Consider the following 25,369-nt stretch of genomic DNA (forward strand, 5'->3'; position numbering starts at 1 on the left):
GGTATTAATTGTTACGTAGTCTGTGTCTCACCCTGTGCTTATATCATCATGGGATATCTCCAAGTGATTTTCTGATTAATATCAGGAAATGTGAGAAGTCTGTGTTGCTGTAGTGGTTTCCATTAACCAGAAGGTTGAATGGTTAGCTAGAGCTTGTTTGCTCTCACGAGTTGGGTTGAACATGGGTGCATGATTGCTGTTAACTGGAGGCTGTGCTGGAAGGTTACAGATGATACAAAATGTTTGGCTCTTCTGCTGCACATTCTCATACACTCTAGTGAAATAATTCCCCTTGAACTTAGAGAGTCTTCTGTTTGTTCTATGATTAAGGTTAGCCTAGTTGCAGGAATTACTTAAGTATAAGCAGAGTTAATTCATTCTAACATACTTGTGATATCACACATTTGCTTTTCATATTCTTGCATGCTTTGTCCTCTTTGCTACTGAAGATACAACTAATGTTTGCTTCCTTTACCCTCCTAAGATATTTTGCTATTGAAAACTCCCAGCATCTAGAAGAAGAATGAGTTGGTTAGGGGCATAGGGACTGTTGACTAGGGAATTGTGGTACAAGGATCTTCCATTGTTTTTATTATTCAGTGAATAAAAAAAAAAGTGATGTTTCTTGCATTTTGTTATTATGCATCTTACTCATTCCCTCTGAACATCGTCTTACTTCTCAAACATGAAGATAATATCTCGTTAATTTGAGAAATGAAGCAGTCTCATGACTTCTTCCTTTTCCTAGTATATCAGGGCTTTGTGCTGTCACTAGTTTGGTCCATCTGCTTTAACATCAATAGGATGGATTTTCTGCCTACCACGATTTCATTCCATTTGTTGTGCATCTCTGACTTTGATCTGGTTTGTCTTATAATCATTTGTTCCGTGATCTCTGTTTGCTATTGCTAGCAGCAGTCACTCAATACTTTTTCACCTTATTTCTGCTTAGTCCATTTGTTTAGCAACTGTTTGCTGCTTCATGCTGTACATGATGGCTAGATAAGGAAAAAAATTAAGTTTTTCCTTCAGCAGGAAATACAGAAGAAGAACGGCAGAAAACAGTGCGTAGTTGGCCAATGTAAATTTCTCGCAGCTTGCTTTGGCTTCAGGGATTTCTCTTGATACTGCCATTGTGCAGCTCATGGTTATCTGTCTTTATGAAAGGTTATGACTCAGCTGATAAATCCATTCTTTTTCCATTGCTTTCCAAGATGAATCTTCCAAAATGCACATTTTCAGAAATGATCTTAAAGGGCTCAGCATCCCCTTTTATTTCAACTGAAGACTCCCGTGTGTTCAGCAGGTCCTGTCTCTTGAATGTTGTCAAGAGTACTACTTCAATTGAAAACGAGTAAGTTATCAGAATAAGTGTGGTGAAGGCTGAGATTCACTCAGGTTGACTGAGCTTTTCACCACTTTTTGATTAACCACAAGTAGGCAGGCAATCTGTCTACCACAGTATCCAGGAAAAATGGTTCAAATTCACCAAATGAGAACAGTCTGAACTTCTCCCAGAAAGCTACATTTGGATGTCATTATCACTCCCTAAGATGGCTTTATTTAAACTGGTTAAAGCATTTAGCACAAATGCATTTGAAGGTGTTTGCTGTTTCAAGCTTCTGGATTTTTAATGAGGTAGCTGGGTTTATTTATTGCTATTATTGTTTTTTTTTGACTTTTGTTCATGAAGGTGGGTAATGCATAAAATACAGTTTTCCAGAAAATCAGTCTATCATTGTAATCCAGAAATACTAGCTATTGACTTGGGTTTGCTTCAGTCTGAGTCTGAAGTTCCTTGATGCTTTTTATTTGTGTATTTGTACCTTCATATGGTTGGATCCTGTTAAACATCGTTAGCTTAGTTGAAAAATCTGACATTTGTAGTGGTTGGTTTGGAGATGACACTGGTGTACCTCTAATGTTTATCTTCCTTAAGCCCCAACACATGCTCAGAGCCCTGATTTAAGGTAGTAGCTCTTTGTCTTAATGATCAGAACTAAGCTGTTTTTGTCAAGAGCTTTTCCTCCAGCTTGCTTGGTCCATGAAGCAGAAAAGTGCTCAACATTTCACTAATCCTTATGTATGTTGTGGGTACAAACGACTATTCAATCCTATGTATCTCCTACAACATTGTGTGCTAGTAATCTGTAAATTCTTTCTGCAGCATTTTACTGATACAAGTGTAGTGATAGAAAGATTTTGTAAGTGTATCAACTTGAGGTAAATTTGAAAATCTCTGGTGCATTGTTCCCTTTTGGTCAATAATATCATGTGGATTTGCTGCAGGAGCAGTGGGTTGGGCATGCTTGATGAGTTTGCAGCACTTACTGCAGTGTCAGTTTAGTGTAGCAGTAATACTAATGAAATGTTGAAACTATCTGTAAACCACTGTGTACCCTGCTGATTTTATGGTAGTTCTGTCTGTTGCATTATCAGAATCTTGGATATGTTTTTAGCTTTTGTTTTATTGCTGAAATATGAACAGAAAAAGCAAAACAGAATAATGCAAGGCAGATGCATGTCAATCTCCTAGAGCTATAAGAAAATAAGAGATGAAGCATGAACATGTACAAGAATTTACTGAAAATGGAAATTTGTATCATGTTATTTAAGTCTTTTTGCCGTAGCACGTAACAGTTGGGGGTTATTCTACCTGTGGACTGAAGATTAATATTATGAGTTTAAGTATTATAAGAAAAAAAAATGAAGTCTGGCCCAAGTTCGTATAGAGAATGTAATCTATTTCATATTTGCTTCAGTCATTTGCCGTTGTCTGAATGGCACTGTCTTGTGTTCCAAGGCCTGTAGATGGCAATCCTGTGCTGTGCTGCTGGTGAAGCAGCTTCTAGTATCCTGCGAAACTCGGGATAGGAATGTGTGGGCTGGGGAGAGGACAAGGGATGGCAGCAGAGGAAAAGATTTCCATCTTCTCTTCCCTCCCCCTCCACTTCTGTTCTTCAGCCTAAGACTGACTTCTCTCTGAATATTTCCTCACCATTTCTTAATCCCCAGGACTCAGTGCAACGATTACGTTGTAAGGATGCAAGGTGGTGGCTGGGCAGCAGTTGCAGCACCATGTCCTCAGAGAGCCCAGGAGAGCAGAGCTGCAGTGGTGATGTTCTGTTCCTCCAGCAGCTTCTCAGGACTGAGCAGAGTCTTCCCTTTATTTCATTGTAGAGCGTGGCCCTGAAGTTCAGGGAATTTGGAAACCAGTTTGGCACCATGCAAGCAAGTTCTTGTAAAACAGCTCTGCCAATTACATAAATGCATGCAGAGGAAGGGGGTTAGGGATGAAGTGGGGCATCTCAGTTCTTGGCTTCTGTGATCTTGCAACCTTGCAACTTTGATCAGCAGGACTTAAACACTGGTCCTATAGTATTTTCAAGTGTATTTTGGATAATGCAATAATAATTTCTGGATGAAGCTGAGAAAATAAGTTCTGGTGATCAATTTCTAAGTGCAGCTGCGAAAGGAGAAGGAAGACTGAACTGGTCTTTATTGCATGCACTAGTATTTTCCTTCTTATGTTATGTCACAATAAAACAGTTTTGTGGGCTTTTCTGAACCACTGAAATTATTTAAGGAATTTTCCTTTTTGATGTTAAAAAGTTGTAAAAGCATTAAAATCCTAGCAAGTGATTAGTGAAGTCTATAAAGGCATCAGTGAATCTCAGACCTTTTTATTTCAGGATGGTTTTTGCTTTCCAGTCACTCAAAAGGGTGCCTGTCTTTTTTAAAATTAGTCTCAAGAAGGATGCACATTGGCTACGTGCTGGTTGTTTAAACAGAAGACTCAGAAATACATTAGGGCAAATAGGGAGAGAAAAGCCATGTCTGAAAATTGTGGAGAAGTAACTGTGTTCAGTTCAGTACAGAGAATGCAATTTATGTGGCTCCAGGGAAATGGATGGGTTCACATCTCAGGTTAAGAAAGTTTTGTATTGAGGTAAATCATACAGTAAATTAACATCAGCCATGCTCTCTTCACAGTATTTCATTTAAAGAATTTAAAAACGGAATGGCTTAAGTAGGAGTATGACTTCCTTTTGAGATAAAATGGAGCTGTAATTCTAGGGTGAAATGGGTATCTAATCATCCAATCATTCACATAATCTTTAGTTGATCTGTATGGGTAACAGGAGTCTGATAGTGTGACCCTGCAGTGGTTTAATACTGTTTTAATTGTGTGGCTGCAGGTCCACTCTCCCTGGCAAATGTTCTTTTTGGCTTTGATGTGTGTACAACTCTAGGGTGAGCTGGCTTAGCTGATGTATATCAAGACCTGTGGTTTTTCCATTAGAGGCTAGTTTTAGCCGATCAGCTCGGAGCTGCTTATTGCTCAGTCACACAGATGTCACTTCCAGTCCGAGTTTTGTTAACTTGACTGTTAAGAAAATGCACCCTGCTGTTTCCTCTCATGTATTAGAGCATCAGAAATGATAACCTGCGGTCACTTTGTTTTCAAGCTGCAGATAATTTTCTTGAATGTGAGTATGGAAGGAACTGATGTAACAGTAAAGATCAGCAGTGTACTGAATTGAGTCAGGAGGCTGACATTATTCTTACTTGTGTTTTTTTGTTTTTTTCCTTGACGAGCCATAGATTTGGGATTCAGATCTAACCCTTATCTAGCTTTTAGTCCAAGTTAAAGAGAACATCTCCACATGAGAAGAAATCCAACCCAATTTTAAAGCTCTGTGGGAGATGAAAGCAGGAGGCTTTTCTTACCCTTAGGCAGTCAGAAGTGCTGCTGACTGAGAGCTTTTCTGGAAGCCATGCAATGAATTATCCCAATGCACAGCTCAATTGAAGGGAAAAAGATCTAACAAGTCCAACCAGGTAATTTTTCATTAAAGTGTTAGTGAAGCTTGACGTTCTTAATCTTGTTGTTACTTCCGCAACAGAACTTCTACATCTGACATAAAGTACCTTTTACAGGGGGGCTCAACAGCCAAGTCCAAATAAGCCCACTAGGAAAATTGCTTTTCTCTCAGCCCAAATCTGCAATTATCTTTTGCGTAAGTTTGGTTTTCCCTTCATAATAACTGAGGAAAAGAAAATATTGAATTGGGAAGTCAGGCTCTACTTCTGCTGCTGCAGCGCTCAATTTGTGTTACACAACTTTAAAGCTAAAATAATTTGTAGTTGAATTATTCTTACCATCTGTGTTTTATTGAATAGTTTTTCTGCTTCTCTTCTGAGCCTTAAAAACATTCCTAGTAAGAATGTTTTACTAGAAATTTAGTTCTAAGTAGTTGTGTTTCATTTCTATGTACTAGTTAACTGTGATGGTGTCTGCCCAGAAATTAAGGGGGGGTAGGACTGGAACTTGTTAGACTAAGAGAAGAGCAGATTACCAGGTTGGTTGCTCAGACCATGATGTCGTCTAGAAAGGTCTGGATTTCACTGCCAGCTGTAGTTACTGCATTTTAATAACAGTGAATGCTGTGGTGTCTCAATGGGTCCTTCAAATGTCTCAATGCAGCTGAGCTCCTTAGGACATGGCAGGGCTGCTTTTACCAAATCCTACCTACAAATCAGTAATAGCTTGACTCTTGGGCAATCTTAAGCATCTGAGAGTGATACAAAAGTATTAATGAGTTCGATTGGCACTGAGTGGGAGAAATAAGTTCTTACTAGGATCTGGTCTTACAAAAGGGCATATGCAAAATAAAGCAAGAGAAAATGGTTTTTTTAAATATAAGAGTTAATGGAAATGTGGATTATTTAGTTAGCTTGAAATATATCGAGTAACTTTTACACTTGAAATCTCTGCAGATCAAAGGCTATAATCTCTTGTCTGTAATTGCACCTTGCCTTTCTGGGGAGATGCTACATTGTTTTCATCTCTTAAAAAAAGGTTTCTGTGTTTGTGGACTGCGGGGTGGTTTTCTGTGCACGTATATTACTGTAGTGGTGTTATTCTCTCTCACATAAGGTAGGCTACAAGTCAGCTTTTCTGTGATGCAGATTGCCACTAAGGGAATGCAAGCTATCATTTTTGCTCAATGCTACTACTTGTTGTGCTTTAGTGCTAGTACCAGCACCAAAGAGAAGACAGTACTCTGAGCTGAGGAAGCAATGAACCTGCAAGCCCTAGTAGACTAGCAGAGAAGGATAAAGGTCTGCTCTCAGCCTTTATTCTCTTCAGTAAATCCCAACTTGTGCATGACAGGAGTGAGAAGGTTATTTCCTCTGCTCACCCTCTGATGGAGAACAAGTGGAAGAACGTATATATATTACCTCATCCTTGAAACATGAGCCTTCCTGAACTCACCTGGAGTGGCTCAGGATTAAAAGGTCAAATGAGGTTCAGTCTGTTTGTTGTTTTTTTTAAAGAGTTCAGAAAGGCAGGCTGTGACAGGTGCTGGGGTAGTCATTGTCACTGCTAAGTAAGGGATGCTTGTGCGCAGGGAAGTCTTCTCTCTGAAGCAGTTTGAAAATGTGGGCAGCTGTGAAAGGAACATTTGGAACAATGTTTCTGTTTAACGTTACTCAGCATATTTGTGCTTAAAGCAGGATTTCCTTTTACTGGATACAGACTTACCTTTAAGTCTGTAAGTAAATATAAGTATATACTATACGTATAAATCTATACTATAATTAAATGTAGTGTAGATTCTTTGAAATATCTTGTTTCTTAGTGATCATGCATGAGCACTGCAGCTCTCAGGAAGGTATGAAGTGTCTGGCATTGTTTCAGATGGCTTTTTTTTAATTATTGCTTTTGGAAAATCAGTAGTTTTACTAGAAGCTGCTGTCAGGTTTTTCTCAAAGATGTTGCTTTAGATGTAGAAGTTTGTTTCTGTAGAGCTGGTCGAGCAACTTCACATTTACTGAGCTGATTTACTCAAAGGATACAGAGACTACTCCTGCAGCTGAGTTTCTGGCATAATTTGCCTTTGCTTTGCTGGAATTTCTAAATGCTTAATCTATTTCTAAGAGCTACTTGATTGTATCTTCTGTTTAGCCTGAATGTAGGATGCACAATACCACGCACCTGACCTTTCACCAAGTAGAGGTGTGACTGATCTTAAAGTGGCTACTTTTGAGGGGAGGAATCAACTCTTGCTGGCATGATAATTTGTATGACTTGGATTTTGGATTATAGTCCTATTTGACATATTCCCATGGTCCTATCACTTCTGTCTGGTGAGGATGCTGCCAGTTGGTTGGGAATTAATACCCCTTTCTCAGCTTTTCCACCTCCTGTGTAGTTCTACTTCTTTTATGTTCTTCTATACAAACAGGAGAAACATGTTACCCTGCTGTAGTTTTCTGCATGGTTGTTTTCATGCAGCATCAAATGAAATGGGTTGAAGTTATTGTCTTGTGTGTTCAACAGCTGTGCAAATGTTAAAAACAACTAAAACTTTGTGGGAGATTTTTCTGCATAAATTTGTTGCGATATTTGTGGAAAATAAGACTTGCTACATTCCTTATGTCATTTATTTATTTATTTATGTACTCCTTTAACTTCACTCCTTTTAGATGTTGCTATGGAACTGTTTATGACGTTTCTACCACTTTACTGTTGTTTCTTTCTGTTCCCTACCTGGATTTTGGCTAGGTCCACAAGTCTTGTTTTAAGTCAAGTGTCATCATTTAAATACAGACTTGAACTACAAGTGTTAAAAGCCTTGAGGTAAGAACCTGATCAATTGTAACTTGAAGTTTAGAAGTACTCATGTTTCAGTATGTAAAAGAAGGAAAAAAAGAAAGAGCTTAAGGAGGAAACGTTATGCTTGCGTAAGTACTATTTATAGGACTAAAGATCTTGTACCTCATGAGTTCTGTGTGACCATGGGCAGAGTTCTGGACTGAAGTGTTAAATTGGCTCCAAAGTATTTGCTGAGGTTAGCAAACTGAAGTTGTTTTGTATTTTTGCATAACTGTAGATGTTTTTTTAATCTTCGCCTTAAAGGAGTGCTGGTTTTAAGCTCCCTTACAGTTTTTCTAACTCAGGATGCTTCACCCTGGTGGTGTCTTTCCTTGAGCACTCTGCTGCATAGTGCTGTAATGGTACTTTCTGCCAAATAGCTGATGTTTATTGTAAGGTATTGGAAGGCACACTAAGACCCTCGATAAATAGAAATGTGTGTGGGGTGGATGATCTGGGCGCTTATAGTAGGTAAATCTTACTCCTTATTTTGTTATCGTTGACTTTGTCAAATATAGTGTCTTTAACAGCAGATTATTTGAGGGTTCAAATTGTTGCTATTGGTCAGTTGAGGGAAAGAAAACATCATACTTTATTTCCAAGGAACTGGAATACTATCTCCCATACTCACTGTTTCTTGTTAACTATATGCAATAGGTAGTGTGATAAATTTAGATGGTACTTTTGGGGAAAGTAAAATGGGAAATATTGTGTTTTTGAGAAGCCTCAGCAAAAAAGGGGGCAAGTGAAAAGCATTTTAATTGCTGAAAGTTTGAAATGTTTGTCTTGTCCAAAACAGTGTAGGTGCACTAGCTTAGAGCTTTTGATTAATTTAAGGTCTACTGACTTTGTAATCTGCTTGATGGAAGCTGAAGATCTTTGATTTTCGTCCCCGATTAGACTTTTCTCACTCCTGATAACATAGTCAATACTGTTTGCTTTTTTCCTTAATATTTTTCTTTTATAAGTTGTCAAAATGATGTACTGCTGGGTTGCAATTAGATGCCCAGCAGTCTTGTGACCGAGTCACAAACGCAACATGGTTTGATGTGATTGAGCAAATTGTTGGGCTCTTCCCTGGAGGTGCCTGGGAACAGAAAGCAGAGATGGCCAAGCATGCACTGGAAGTGTTTTGCAACAGCTGTGCAGGTGGAACAAGTCCAACCTGAGGAGCTTTTCTTCTTTTTTATCTTAGAAAAGTTGTTATAATAATAAAGAAAGCCTAGTGTAAGGTTGAGAAGCAAAACATGGTTTGAATGGTTCTGGTGTGTTTTAGTAGGGAAGCTCTATTTAAAATGAATAAGGCTACACTGGGGTTTGTCCTGAGTGACAGAAGACAGAATTTGTGCAATTCTCAAGTTGTCTAAATGCATGCAGTGAAAATCTCCCTGTTTCCTACTGTCTCAAGGAGTTTGTGTGACTACTAGGCTTATTTCTGTGGCAGCTAAGAAGACAGCTGGAAAGGTCTATTGCAACTTCATCGTGTCTGGCTATTTTAACAACATGCAGCAGTCCCCCTCCTTCTCTATTTTCTTTTTGTATTTTATTTGCCTTATAATGAACACTGTGATTATTCTTAAGAGTCTGTTGATAGAAAGATTACTGAAGACAAGCAAATAGTTGTTGCAAATTCTATTTGTATATTTGTAGGTGGTTGAGAGATGCTGTGTTCATAAATGACTGTTCATCCTTTAAGCCTACTGCTTTTGGGCATACAGATGTTGATCAAATCCAAGTCTCTTGTGCCTTGTAGCACTGCAGTTTTCCTATTTGTTATCTTGTCCCCTGGTTGGCATCATCAAGGGCTGTACGTGTGGACCAGGTAGTGATTAGACCTTTATTTGCAAGAAATAGCTATGTGATGCAGAGTAAATAGTATTTAATCATGGCACTGGGAATTGAGTATGTATGGGGACACTGGAGTAAAAAAGAATAAACATAAACTCTGAAAAACTTCCAGGTTACAGAAACTTTGTTCTATTTAAAAAAAAAACAAAAACAAAACAACAAATAATTAAAGCATGGGCAGCACAGTTGATAGTCCAGTGCAGTGCTTTTATTGTGTTTACATAACTTCACTTACACAGCTATCATAGCAAAGTTTTCCTAATTTCATTAGTGACGATACTTCATTCTGTTGTAATGTAGCTATAGTGAGGTTAGACAGACATAAAACTGCTGATTTATTAAACAGAGGCAATATGTGTACATCAATTCAGACTGCTAAGTGGGGAAATGTTCTTTGGTGTTCAAATTCTTAACCTCTTATAACACCAAAAAATTCCATTAATATGATGCTTATATTTGAGTTCCTAGCAGATAATGTATTTTTGTCCTATAAGGGAAGTCTTTCTGATATGTGAGTGTGTAGTCAGTCATGTGTGCTCATCTGAATCAGCTCAGTCTGCCTGAGGAGCTTCAGGATATGCTGCAGAATATTCAGAATATTCCCCCACAAGTACCTTAGAAAAAGCTTGGAAAACTTTTTCCTTTTTTTTCTTTTGTTTTTCGAGACTTGATCATTGAGGGACAGAAAGTGGTTTTGTAATGATCTCTCTTGAAATGAACTAGCAGAGTTATCTTCATCTTGAATTGATTCACATCAAAGTACGTGAGAATCATTTCTGCAAGTGTGTTGGGTACGTTTGTATAGAGCCACTACACTGAGAACAGTGCAAGTCCAAAAGAATCCAGGTTTTTCATCCACTTGGGAATTAGTACTGTAAGTAGAATCAAATCTGAGAACTAGCTCAAAATTGGTCAAACTTAATAGGCATTACTGTTCCATTTTTGCTGGCATACCTGATTTTGCTTGGAAATTTCTCTGTTTGGAAGAGGTGCTGGAGGAAGTTAAATCAATCATCAAAGACTGATTCTCAAAGTGCAGGAGAATTTTTGAAGGAAGACATGAGCACAAGCTCATCTCTCTTTACATTTATATTAAGCTGGGAAAGCAAGCCTTTGTTGTGAAATGCCGTTAGACCATTTCATGCTGTTCCTTGGGATTCTTCAAGAAAATAAAATGCTAAATAGATATGATTTTGTCAATGGGAGCAAGTTGTTTCTCAATTCAGTGATGGTTGTAGGTTATTTTTGTGTGGTTTTGGAGTCATTGTTTTGTTCGCTGTTTGTTTTTTTAATGAAGGCAGGGCTTTCCTCAAAGACCAAGTGTCCTTCTGGTCTTCCTTTTAGCTGATGAATGTCTGAGATGTCTGAGTTGGCAAATGAAATTATGTCATAAAGCTAAATAGAAGTGGGCTGGAACAGCTAATTTTGGATGCAGTGTTTTATCCTGTAAAATGAGCTGCAGTAAATTGGAGTGATGGAGGTGAAGATTATTTTGTGGCCACCTGATATGTGTTTTTCCTCTAAAAATTAGGGAACAAGAATAATAATTAATTTTTCCCTTCTAAGAGATGAAAGACTTCTTCAAAGGCTTTAGCTTAGATTGTCAAATGCGAATTTTCTCATTTTGGTGGGAAAAAAGAAATCAGAACTGAAGATCCAGTCAGTCTGAAAAAAATTGCTTTCTAATGTTGAATTATTTCTTATCTGATGCTTTACTTAACATCTTGAAAAATGCTTATTTTTGCGTTGTGGAAACAACATTGGCAATTTAGCTGCTCACTGATTGACTATTGCTGTGACATCCCTTCTCCTCAGAAGAGGATCTAGTAAAAGATAAAAATGAATTATGAAGAAAATAGTTTTTAGACATAACTGGCTGTAGGTAAGGAGGGCTGGCAAGGAAGATAAGTGTAAAAGGAATGTCCTGCCTTGTGGCCTAAGTATGCTTCAACTTTGTGTATGTGTTAGTGGTATGCTATGAATCTTCCTTAGCAGCCTTGGCTTGCTTCCTCCTGTGTTGTTATTTTTTCTATTTTATTGGTTGTTATTGGTTTATTTGTTTGTTCTCAGAAAAGACAGTTGACTCTACTTGATGCAGGTCTCCGTTTTCTTAAGCAGCAGTTTGGGTTGACTAAAAGCTTTTGGGGTTTGTTAGCTTACGTATGGGAGTTGTGTAGGCCCTCCACCTCTGCCAGTACAAAACAACAGTCAGTTATCTGTAATCAGCCTGTATCTCAGGAATGAGCCACAATAGAAGATGCTGCTATGAACTGTGAGGGCTTATGTCCCATGGCATTCTAAGAAGAACTCGGGTAAAGCTCTGGAAAATGAGCTTGTAGTGTTTACAACATCCCACACTTAAAAATAGTATTCATTATTTCTCTGGCTGTCTTTGGGACCTGCTCTCCAGTAGCTTTCCCAGTCAGGTGTTACACCTGGAAGTGTTTGACTTCAGCTTTCAGATAGGCCTTTTCTTGTGGCTAGCATTGGCTGATGTTTCATTCTGGGATTTGAGATGATAATCTCATGACCTGATTTTTGGGCTTAGGGTGACACAGTGCTAGGTTTGCAGTAAGTGCCTGAAACGTTTCTCATTCTAGTTTCATAAAACTGTATAGACTTGTAAGCTGGCTATGAAAATACCTTCATGGCGAGCAGAGGGCGATGAGGTGACCTAAAGGTTGCCTTGTGCACATCGAGAGGGGCTATCCGTGACCACAGAAATCAAGGGGAAAGATCATCAGAAAATAAATGGCTGTTGTAATTACATGTCTGTCTTCTCTGTGGGTACAGTTCAGGGGCAAGATACAGCTCTTCGTTCAGCAGTAGTTTTATTTTAGATAAGCATTCAGTGTTAGGAAAAGTGCCATACCCAAATAGGCTGTTACAAATGGGATGCTGATGTGTACGTGGGCATTACTGAGGGTCTTCATTTTGAAGTTCTTTAGGCATAAATCTTATTAACGTGTTGATGGGCATTGCTTAGGCAGTGATAATATGGATGTTACATGGGACTGGAGTCAGAGCAGAGATTTCTGGCTGATTACAAAGAGATGCCCATAACCAGGAATCATTTGAGGATGCTGAAGAGAACAGAGGAATGAAAGTGCTAATTTTCTCCTGCAGTTTATCCGTGTTAGAGGGGAACTTAATCAAAGTGTCATTACTTTAATGAAATTCTCATATAAAATGCAGGACACTTGATATAATTTATCTTTATTAATTACTGTGCTGCTAAAAGGAAGTTGTATGACAAATTATTTGTTCTGCCTATTCATCCATTCTTTATCAGACCTTTTCCTACTATGATGCAACATAATGAGCAGAAGCAGCCTTTTCATGGTGCTGAGGGGATTAATTTGCATTGATCCCAAGCTAATAGATGAGTTATTCACCCAAGACAGCACTCAATATTTTAATAACAATATTTTCTGTTCTGAAATTAATGGTCATTTTACAAGTAAGCAAAACAAAGTGAATTGGTTTTGTAGACTGTAGAATCTAGAGCTACTTTCAATTAAAAGGAAAGATTTTTGTGCATAACAAACATACATAAATCTGAAACAGCATTCTACGCTCTTAATTTATGAACAAGTTATATTCCAATGTTTCAGATTATTGATTGTTTAATTGTGCTGTAAATTTATAAAAATAAGATGTGTCAGATGAGCTTCTGTGTCCAGCTGGAGCAAATGAAAACAAATGCCACAGAGACAAGATGAATCAGCTTTAAATACATTAAGTTATTGCCATATCAGGGTGTGTGAATCCTGGGTAAAAGCTGTATCTTAAACTTCATTACATGTAAAGGAGCTGTCTGTAAATGTCTGCTTTAAGGAGCTGTGGATCATCAACAGAAATAAGGAAAATCTGCATAGTTTATATCAGAGATAACTGGTAAGTTGTAACATGGGGCTTTAGTCATGGCAACAGTGGAGGACTGAAGCCTGCTGCCTTTCTGAATGAGAGTCAAAACATGTCTAGGTTATTTATGCTTTGACTTATAGTTCAGATTAGTACCTAACTTGGAGATTCTTTACTCTGAAATCTGTTTTTGTTCTGTTCCTGTCTAAAATCAAGGTAAATACAGGCAATGCTTCTGAGTTGAAACCGTGAGGTACCCAAATTCCCCAATTACTGGGATAAGGTAGGATGACTGGGCTATACAGCATGCACAAGGGCAGTGTGCTGTGAGGCAGAGCGCATAGCAGTTCCTTGTGCAAGTCTGCTCCTGGCTGTGAGACTGCCCCAGGCCTGTGAGGCTGCTTCTGAGGACAGCAGTGACTTAGGTGCTGGACCTGGACTTGGCTGCCTGTATGTTCCCTTTCTCTTTTTGTTTTACTCTTATGAAGATACTCAAGTTTATATTGGCTGCAGGGCTGTAAGGGTGTACGTGATTTATTCATTTTGTCCCTATAGAAATAGATGTGAGGGTCTTGGATCCGAGAGCTTGCTCAGAAACCAGAGCTGGCAGAAAGGGTTGTAGAATCGTCTTAATGTTGTCGGTACAAAAAGGTTCAGTTTCCTTAGGTGGGAAGTGATTAAACCATGAAAGAAATATTCACTTGGAGGCATGCTGAGAAGTGAGCATTCATGCAGTCTGCTCTGCTGGTTCTTCTGCAGTTGTAGCAGAGTTGTGGCAGGTATTACAGTTCTCCCACAGCTGTTACCTAAAGCTGGCACAGCTGTCTGGCACTGAAAGCCTCATCATTGTCTGTGTTAAAATATATATCATATAGATCACTGCTGGACAGAGAGAACTTGTTGGCAGAGTTTACCTAATCCAGATGTTATGCTGCCGTAGTATAATGAGCATATTACATAAGGAAAATCATTTAGACCTAGCTTAAGTGTCTTGAACTGTGTCCCTATGTACTTATACCTCCACAATGCAAGAAACAGGAGGAGGGTTTGGCATGACTTTATATATAGGCCAGGTATGTCCATCAGAACAGTCTCCATTTCTTCCACAATGTGGGTTTTGTTTTTTAAATAACTAATGGGAGCATTTTCAGTACTATCTCCTGAGCTGCTTCAATACTTACATAGGAATTAATTGTTTTGCAGGTTAATTTTTTTAGCATGTGCACTTCATCTGAAAAGCTTATCGGAATTTCTGTTCTTGTTCGTGTGTTTGTGAACCTACCAGGCTTTGCCTTCTCTAGGTTTCGTGAGTTCTTGTGTGTATCTGGAGTACATTGGAGCGTGCTCCCAGAACCAGGAGGTCAGGGCAGGGCAGCCTGGTGGCTAATTTATAGGCGTGCAGTTGGAAAAACAGGATTGTTTTTGTGTTCTGTTGAGTGAACGTATCTTTGGATGTGAATAAGAGCTATAAAGGAAACAAGTCTTTGACAGTAATTTCTGTTCTTCATGTTGTGTGATTACTGCCTATGCAGCCTGGAGGTAAATCCGGCGGGTTTCCTCTCTGGTTTGGTGAGCAAGGAGGTAGTGAGCAGTGAGCTGGCACAGATAAACTTCACCAAGTCAGCCTAATTTCTGCTTCAGATTTACATTTGAGGATATCTGAAAGAGTTTAGATAAGCATCAGAACTTTCCTGTGCTGTTGTGAACTGTCTGAACTTAACTTGGTGGTAGCTGGAAATTGCAATCTTACTTGCTCCTTTATCTGTGTGAGACTTGACTTTTTTCCATGCAATTGCCTTTGCTTGCCTTTTTAATCTTGGCAGTAGCAGCTTGCTGACTGACTGCTCCAAACATGCTCTAAATAAGGTAGAGAAGGCCATCTTAAGTATACAAGTGAAAACAAGGGTCAGACTGGAATTATTCTATATACTGGAAGACTACGACAAGCACAAATTATTTTATCTTTGCACAACCAACCTTCCAGGCAGACATTGTTAGCAGCTGTCAGTCTCCCTAGTTATTATTGCTCGCTCTTTTATTTATTTATTTTAACAAACATGAATTAAAATGGACACTGCAGCATACTGAAATCACCCTTTGGCTTACTTCAGAGACTTGAATGGAGCCAAAGATATGCAGGTGGCTCTGACAGCTGCACTCAGCAATAGTTTCTAGTTATGTGCCCGCAGAAACTAGGTTAATCCACTGCTTCTGGCATCATGGGCTGCAAGAAGCTCTATGAATATACAATTGTTCACTGAAATGCTGTTTCATTTCCCACTGTTAAAATATATTTTGTAGAATTTCCTTTTTTTAGCAGTTATTAATGCTAATACTTCATTTGCACTGCTCTTCACTTCAAAGCTTGAGTTTGCTGAAGTAAAATCTATTTTGAGTGTTTTTGTTTATTTTGGTGTATTGAATCAATGTGCATTTGTTAAAAAAAAAAAAAAAGGTTATGTAGGAACTTCCATCATTCAGCTCTATTAGAAAATATATAATCAGTAAAATCAATCTTCTAATTTTTCATTTTCTAATGCTTCATTTTCTTTGTTAACATTTATAAATGTCTAGCACAGTTATTGTGCAGTATGGTCTTGTAGGCCTAGATGTCTTTGGTTTTTTGCTAATGTTGTTTACAAAAACAAAATAACAAAAAAACCAGCCTTGTTGAAATGGAAAAATCTTCTAATCCATATGTTGTCATATACTCGATAAAATGTTTTAGTTGTGTTCCCGTGAAGCTGGAAACATGTGCAGTGTGTACTACAGCCTGTAAACTGCTCACATAATGGCTGGGTTTCTTTACGTGCTGTCTAGACATAAATGAGAGTTGATTGTGACTTCAGATGAAATGTGCTCGATGTGTATCACAGAATTGTAGGGGACCTCAGGAGATCATCTGGTCCAACCCCTTCAAAGCAGGCTCCTTACAGCAGGCTGCACAGGTAGGTGTCCAGGTGGGTCTTGAATATCTGTAGAGGAGTATATGCTGGAAATTTGGAAACTGAATGTGATGAGAATTTGTATTTGTCATCTTCATACTTAAGTGTCAAAGCTGTTAAGCTTACAACCTTATGACATCAGGTCGTCCCATTCTGTGGGGCTTTTTAAAATCGACTGGGACATCATCGTTACTTCATATGGCTTCAACACACTGCCTGTTCTTTTTTTTTTTTGTGGGGGTGTTTGGGGGGGATTTTTTGCGAGCTTATAGTTTTCTTGACGTGAGGTGTTCATCTCATGTTGTACTAAAGGTTGCATTTATAAACACATTAAATGACTTCATTTTAAGTAGTCAAAACACTTTTATGAAAGTAATTCTTGTTCAAAAAAAAAAAAAAATGGTATACATGAAAAATTCGTGGCCCAGTCCTTTTTTCCTTCTGCTCCAATATCATGCCATGGTAATGGCACATTTTAGATCAAGGTAAAAGTCATCCATTGAGTGTTTTGTTGATTTATAGTTGTTGTGAGGACAGCGAGACTCAAACATTATCAATATAAGTGCAAGAGCCTTAATCTCCTTTCACTCGTAGTTTTGCTTTGTACTTCTGTGAAGAAAAATGCAAAGGAAAAGTGGAATTTGCTCGCTTCTTAAGTGAGTGAAGTGTTTGCTGCTCGGGTTAGGTATCTGTTAGGAGATCTGATGAGTCTGAAAAGTTTGGATTTTGTGTTGAGGGACATGGTTTAGTGAGTACTGTTGGTGATGGATGGATGGTTGGACTGGATGATCATGAAGGTCTTTTCCAACCTTGGTGATTCTGTGAAAAGTTTGTTTTCATTCAAATTAAAATGGTGAATAAAAAAGGCCAAAAAAAAAAAAACCCAACAAACAGCAAACCTTGCATATTAATGAGCTCTGATTAGGTTCACTCAGAGACGCATGCATTATTTCTGTGTTATTAACTTTCTGGCACAGTCTAAATTGCTGTAAGTTAAATCTATGTGAACGGTTGACCCTCTGTGGAACAAAATATTTGGTAATGATAACAAGGTAGAAGGAAATGGAAGTCGAAGATGAAGACTTAAATGGAGATAAGTTGATGAAATTCCCTGTGAATTTGGGTCATCCTTGTGGGGTGAAGTGTCGCTGAAGTAATTAAACCAGTCTCCAAAACCTCTCATTATTAAATTGAGGCCGTGGTCTGTTTGGGTTTATCCTTTTCTTTCTGCATCTATGGGCCTCTCAGGAAGAAGAAACCACTGAAAGGCAAGCAGGTGGATGGAAATTCGGTGAGGTAGGAAGAATGCTACATTTATATCTGTTGATACACATATGCATGTGCTGCTGGTTTCTCCACAAATGTGATCTGAGCACTTTAATGATGCTTCATCTAACAAGATGTGCTCATGTTTTGTGTAATTAGAGGAAAAAAATGGTAGCTGTATATGACCTTGAGATGCAAAACTCAAACAATTGTTTAACCTTTTAGCCATTTTCGGTCTGACTAGCATTGGAGACTGAATAAAAAATGATCAGAATAGCCTACTTGGCTTATAATATGTAGAGTGCTCTGAAAGTAATGTCTCCTATTTATTCTTTATTTCCACGGAAACTAAAAAGGATACAAAAAGTAGAGTAAACACTGTTTGATAGAGCAAACTCTCATCCGCAGAACATTATTTTCCAGCATAGTCAATACCATTAGTCATAAAAAAGGACCTGCATGCTTGTAAAAAAAAAAAAAAAAAAAAAAAAAAAAAAAATTAAAAATCTAAAAAAATCTGCAACAGTGGAGGTGACATCCTGTCACTGTTGCCACAGCTGAAGCACAACGCCTTCTGCCACACTGTGCCCGCATAGAATGTTTGGTCTCCATAAATGCTCAGCAAGTGCTGGTGAATGTCAGCGGGTCCATTTTTTGTTCATGGAGGAATTCAGTTCCACGCTTTTTTTCATCTACATTTCTATATCAGACACTGTTTTGTTATATTGTCCCTCCTCTGCCATCTGTCACATGGTGACTAAATGTAAGGAAGTATTCCCACCTTAGAGGTGGGAAGGTCCAACGTCTACTGCCATCCCACCAACATCCACCTCTGATGTTGTGGAACATAAAAAACAAACAAACAAACAAAATAGCAGGCATTGCTTTTAGAACAGCCCTCACAATAAGAAATCTTTATGCTGTAAGTGTCGGATATAACAGTGACTAGCACTGCTGGATTCTTGAGAAGAGACTTTTAGTAACCTTACTGCTGAAATTCTGGTCACTGAGATCTGTATCTCTTTCAGTGTTTAGACACACACGTCACAGTATTGTAATTAAAGGCTCATGGAGTGCTTTCTATTAGAGTTAAAACAGAGCATGTGTCAATTGATGATAGGTCACTTCAGTGCAGGGTGTTGAATGGCTTTCCTCTTCTAAAGCGCAGTTTAAAGCACGCTGTAAAGGTTATTAAAAGTTATTTACAATTATTGTTATTTATGCTACAAAATAAAGCCTACATCTTCTTTTGGCGTTCCAGAAAGGCTAAGGCATATTGAGAGTTTGTACCTGGAACTTCAACAGTAGAGAAGCTAATTGTTCTGTGGTGTATTTTAAAAAGTTAGTTGAATGCAGTTATGAAAATGTTTGCTTTTCCTTTATCTTTCGTTTTCACAGTTGCCCTTTTGAGTAAGGGAGTACGGGGTGATACACTTCTTCCTTTTTTCTTTTTTTTTCCCCATGGATTGGGAGTTCTAAATAACTAAAGGTGAAAGAACCTAGGATACTGCTTTAATATTTGCTATCTTGATAATCTGTAGTCTGTACCCAGGCAAAGCATCAGTCTGAGGTACGGGAATTGTGGGTGGACCACAAGTTGTGCAAGCCTTTCCTTTCTGTTCCATTACAGAGCAGATGGATGAATGAGGTAATCTACCTAGCTGGGCTCCAGTAACAGCCATCACACTGGCCTAGATTTCAAAAAGTTCCAAGCTGCTGTGACAACAGGATAGTCATTTTGTCATTGTTCTGTTGTTTTTTAATCTACCAGGTGAAGTGATGAGGGAATGAAGTATGTAGAGTGTTTAAGGAATCTCTATAGTAAATTGAAATATATGAAATGAAATAAATAAAGCAACTGTTTGGTAACAGGTGTTATAATCAATGTAAACTCTTTATTTCACATCTAGTGCTTTTTTCTAATATATGAGATGGAGTACTCCAACATAAAGAAATAAGAATGCATGGAAAAGGCATTGTTTCCGAGGTCCTTGCACCATATTTCAGATTTTTTGACTTTGCAGTTTCAGTATTCAAATAACTTAATGTATGTATTAACAGTCATGTAGTACTGCTTTTTGCAATTCAGCCAATAGATGAATCATACGTGAAACAGTTTGGTTTTTTTTTCGAAATAGAAAAAATAGTGCACTTACATGTTTTATTCGGATCAGTCTTCTGAACAGTTCACTTAAGTACTTGTATGTTATTTGTTAGAAGGACATGCTTATTGAGACTAGTAGGTTTGACATTTCTTTTGATTCTGTTCAAACTATCTTCAGCTTTTTTACATCCTGAATATATAGTGTATACATTTTTGAAATAAGTATATCCAATTTGTGCTATATAAGCTATTTTTTTATATTGATTGCAAGTATATCAAATGCCGTTTGCAGAAGTTGTTATTTTTTTATCTGCTATTTTGGAAATATTTTTCTCTTGATAATTAGTGTTGGGGTAAATATTCTCATGTTCTCCTGTTGTTGCCTCCATCTGTTCTTGCATAACCAACCCCAGTAGCTGGCAGTGTGGTGTAAAACTGATATTGCATTGTTATAGACTGTGAACCATGAGAATTCAACAGAACGTTCTTTCTCATATCCTCCAGAATGCTGCTTTTGTAGTAAGAGCTGTCTTGTTGCCTGATGTGTGAATGTATATTTGGTGTCTGGATGTCTGTGTTCTGGGTGTTACTGCACATGTTATCATCCACATGATTTGGGTTGGAAGGGACCTTTAAGATCATCTTGTTCAATCCCACCTGCTATAGGCAGGGACACCTCCCTCTAGACCAGGTTGCTAGACTCCCCATCCAGCCTGGCCTTTGAATGCATCCAGGGAATGGGCATCCACAGCCTCTCTGGGCAACTTGTTCCAGTGTGTCACTACCATTACATACTGCACATAACAAATCCTATACAGAGCAGAGATTTCTGTAAAGTACAAGAGATATGAGCATACTGTACTTATTTGCTTGCAACAGTTTGTTTTGGAAGCTGCATGATACACTAGGGGGTTTTGGTTGTATTAAACCAAAACCCCCTATGATGTGCAATATCTTTTCCTATGATGTACAATGCTAATTGAGTATGTTCATTTTTATAACAGGTCTGTATGTGAACAATGATTTGCTGATATCAAACCTTTCTGGTAGAAGCTCTAGGAAAACATGTTTTTTTCTGATTGCTCCTTTCAGAATTTTATAACGTTAGCTTGTTTGTATCCTGTATGTGAGAATAATATGGTATATGAAATGCAGGAGTGTGACTGTGTAACAGCTCTGCTGAAACTCTTGTTCCGAGAGGGAATGAATTGCATTTCCTTCTAACTTGTCTTATCGCGTATCCATTTATGCTGTCATTGTTATAAAAGGCTGTTGAAGAACTATGTGAAAAACTCAGAAGCTTCTGCTGCTTTTAACACTCAGTAAATAAAACAAGTAAATAGATTTTGCAACTAGTTCAGGCTGACCTTCATTTGAGCATTTTTTTTTTCAGTATTGTTCTGCTATAAAGTATTAATTGGAAGAGAATACATATTGAAGAACAAGAGGGGAAATTCTGACTAGTTCTGCTTTGGTCCAGATCTTTACACGTGAAATATATACTTATATACTTGAAATAGTCATTTATTTTTATTTTTTATTTTTTAAAAAAAGCTTTACTTGCGTTTTTCATTGCATAGACCTCACACTGTAAGTCAGATCAGTGACTCAGTGGGCTGTAGCTGATGGCACACAAGCTATATTTCCCTTAAAGAACATGTGCAGTAATTATATTCAAGTGTTTCTATATTTAAATGGGGTTCCTTGAGTTTATAGCAGCTGTTGCTTTTTTTTTTGTGACTGTTTTGCTTTCCCCTCCTCCTGATACTTCTGACAAATTGTCAAGTCAATGAAAGTGCTGGAGCAAATTTGGTATGTTCTGTGATAAGCCATAGAGACCAAAAGATATGCTTTCAAGACATGTTTCTGTAGCCAAGTGCTAGAATGAGAAAATGTAAGGGATTAGTGTGAGAGAAGAGCGTGAGAAAGGATGTAAAATAAGCTTTTCTTCTTTGAAGAAATAAAAATAAATCTTAGGAACAAGTGTATAGTTACCCACTATTTATCTAGTGGGAAGATTGCTTATTTTGTTTGTGTCTAGAATGTTAGTTGGTGTAGATTTAGAATTATTCTCACTTCTAACTCGCAGAAAGTCAGGTTCTTAAAGACCTTATTTCCTGTCAGGTATGTCCTAGCTCATTAGTAACAGATAGATTGTACAGGAATCTTCTTACACTGAACTGTTGCAGAATGAGAGCATTTTTGTTATGGTTCTCCTGTTTTGTTCCTGTAGGTGTTGATAACTGGAGATGCTTCCAAGAAATACATGCAGGAGTCAAGATACAGCAAAGCAGAACTGTGGTGTTTAAGGTAGGGTTTAATGAAATGTAAATGGCTCTTCTGAGTATGAAATGTCATTTAGCTCTTTTTAACTATTTCACTTTCTGATCATTTCAGCAAAGACATGAATCTGTGTAAAGCCACTAATTAGAGAAAGGGAATCTAGGATGAACCTGCCTGGTTATGAATGCAGTTATTAAATAACTAATTAGCACTACTGTCTAGGCACATAACAAAGAAGGGTTGAGTGTCAGTTTCTCCTGAATAATGAGCTAAATTATGTCATGATGTTGTGACTGATCTTCCTGCTGCGTTGCAGTGTAACGAAACAAGAATTTTGTCAAATGTTTTGACGTAGAGTGAAAATGTTTAAGTAAAACTGAATAGTGAGAGTGTTGTGCTGCGGCTCTGGCTGATTTGCAGTTGAGAGAAAGTAACACTGCTTTTTAACCTCTTAAATGAGATGAACTGGAGTAAAAGTGTAACACTAGTGGATTTTATTTCATAGGTAAATGAAAAGTATTCTATAGTTTAAAAAAAAAATAGAGAAGAAAAGACATGGGAGTATCATAGCTTTTGTTTTTTAAGGCTGATAACGTTCTGCCCTTCACTGTTGAACATTCATTTAATATTTAATGACAATACAAGAAATTGTTTCTGTTGCTTAAGCTACATATCAACTTCTAGGCCCTTCGCTGTGTAGTTGTGTTCTTTGAACTATTAGTGCCACAAGTAGCTGTATTTGTATCTTTTGTAAATCTGATAAACCTGAAGACTGCCTGTTTTTTACAGGTCAGTTTTTTCAGATTTCCCTGTGCAATTTAAGTATTTCACTTGATTTTGTTTGGGAGATTTCTATATCATCAATGCATCAACCAATTCTGCCAAAGTACTTGAAGGTGAAGGTGTCAATTTTAAGATCTTGCAGGAGATTTAAGGTAAAAAGGCTTTAAGTGAGCAGTAGCATTTTAATCATGTTTGTAAGCCAAAAGAAAGAGTTGGAGATGGTGGGATGTCATCAAAAAACAATTTAACATCTCTCTGTAGCACTTAAGTCTTCTTGGAAAAGAATACTAATATGCACAGAGTCCTGTGAGCAATAGTTGAGTGGTGTGTTTTGTTTTTTTGTTTGTTTTCCCTTATATCATGTGTTTTGTGTGCATGACTAGTTTCCTACCTATGAAAGGCAAAAAAAAATTTTTTTATTGTAGATGGAGACTGAAAAGTTTCCAAGAAAATAAGGGATTTATTGAGAAGTTATTCTTAAATTGTCTTTTAGCATCTTTGTCATTTTTGTAATATTCTGTAAACTGCTGTGCTTTACCTGTTAAAAGTGAGATTCCTAAATGTTTGAGCTGTAAGTACCTGGGGTGACAGTATGGGAAAAAAATGGAAAGGAAGTGAACCAAAGTCAGATTGACTCCAAAAGCACATCTGGCAATGTTCCTTGCGTACTATATGCTAGCACAGGATAACAGTAACTTTTGTAGTGGGTTATTACAGGCTTATCATAGCTTCTGAAAGGCTAGAAGCCCACTTGGAGAGCTCTTCCTTCCCTAGAGGACTATGTAAATGATTACAAATAATCTTTGTATCAGATTATTTGGACAGAAAATCTCTAGGTATGTTCATTTATTAAAACTATTTTCCTTTACAGAAAATGAAAACTGTTTTTTTTCTTTTTGCATTGTGTCATTGATCCATATGCAAATGGCTTCTGGTTTTCAAATTGAAGTATTTTGTTAAGGGTTTGCACGTGTATGAGGTGCTGTGTCTCAGAAGTTGAAGTGGCTGTCTGCTGTGCTGGGGTCTTGTGTGAGGTAGGCTTGATGCGTGCACTGCACTCTCCAGGTGAACTTGAGGTAGCAAATAATTATGAACTGTTGGGAATGAGAACATTCTGTGTAAGCTACTGTGGAGAGTCATTCATTCAATTGAAGGATGACCCTCTTGAGACTTGCATAAGTAATCCAGGTCAGTAAATCCTGTTTATATTGATACCTGAAATCTCTTTGGTTTTCCTTTTTGTGTTATCGTTTTTTTTTTTTTAAGTATTCCAAGAAAGTTCACTGTGTTTTCATTGGTTATGTGGATGATTCAAGATGTTAATGAGAACACTTACTCATTACAGCAGTGCTGAAACACTAGATAGTATTAACTGCGTTCAAGAAAAGATTGAATTCAGTTTTTATTTTATAGTGTAACTTGAAATTGAAGGTACTTTATGGGGAAAGAAGTCCTTGGTCTTTCTGTTATTGCACCAAGGAAAAGAAAAGTCAATATGTTGAATAAAAAAAGGGAATTGGGGAAGAGGATTATATTGTGTCAGCCTTGATCTCACAATGAAATGGAAAAGACAGTCTTGTTTTCTACAAGCTTTTCTAGGAATACATGGAAATGCAGTCATTGCCATTAATATGTATGTATTCAAGTTATGCTGGGTGCAGGAATGTGCCTGAAGGCTTGCATAAAGGGTTTAGAACCTTGGCACTAAGTCGTAATGCTGAAGTTTGAGAGAAGTGGCAAAGATAACAGGAAGTTACTTTTCCCTTGTTGAGATATTTAAGATCAATTATTAAATAACTCAGTAAAAATTTCACAGTTGCTTTAAGGTACTCTAATTAGTGGATTTGTTTCAATGTACTGTCCTGTTGTGCTGGGACAATTTTTTTTTTGACAGCTTGTGATTGACTGTAATAATAACACAAACATCTGAATGATAAACTTTTTCTGAAGTCCAAAAAAATAACAACCAACTAATTTGATGTTATAAGAAATATGGCATCGATGTGAGTTCACTGCTTATTTCAGACTTCTACTGATTTGGAGAAGTCCTTCTGAAACTTTGCTCTACTCGTAGCTTGGACTTAATTTCTAGACTTACTTTTATCACAACTAGTTAATGCATTAATCTTGACATTTATGCTAATGTGATCTTACATACGTTTCGTTCCTGTTTGGTTTTTATCCTTTATGAAGAACTGTTAGTACTGCTTCTTAGAGCTGGTAAAGCTGCAATAGTAACAGGTCCATAAGAGAGAATGGATATTGTTTGACAAAGGTTTAACTAGTGATATTGTAGACATTAGCTGGTAACTAGCAGGTATAGAAAGTAGCTTTAAGAATCTGCTATGAGATGAACTACTATAAACACTTGACCGTGGCTTAGTAGTCATCTGATGCATTGAAATGCTTCATTTAAAAAAAAAAAAAAAAGACAATCATTGCTGTATAGAAAGATGAGTAATGAGTAAACCATTCATTAGTACTTAATGTTTAGAACTGGTTAATCATATGTGCAGGTGTTGTATGTACAGGTTAAACCCAGCAGCCAGCTGAGCCCTACCAAGTCACTCGCTCACTTCCTTCTCAGTGAGTTGTGGAGGAGGATTGGAAGGG

The 25,369-nt window shown here is 37.6% G+C and overlaps 1 protein-coding gene across 4 annotated transcripts in view; it reads left to right on the forward strand.

Moving 5' to 3' along the window:
• LOC149915889 (uncharacterized) overlaps positions 1 to 25,369 on the forward strand; it is a 252,434-nt gene that overhangs the window by 30,203 nt on the left and 196,862 nt on the right. For all 4 annotated transcript variants that reach the window (XM_090150721.1, XM_090150718.1, XM_090150719.1 and 1 more), the window contains one exon: positions 21,924 to 22,000. In XM_090150721.1, coding sequence (XP_090006847.1) covers positions 21,924 to 22,000 — 77 coding nt within the window. The remainder of the gene's footprint in view (positions 1 to 21,923; positions 22,001 to 25,369) is intronic.

This window comes from Phasianus colchicus, chromosome 15 (genome assembly GCF_987193195.1).
Source record: "Phasianus colchicus chromosome 15, bPhaCol1.hap1.1, whole genome shotgun sequence".
Classification (NCBI taxonomy): domain Eukaryota; kingdom Metazoa; phylum Chordata; class Aves; order Galliformes; family Phasianidae; genus Phasianus; species Phasianus colchicus.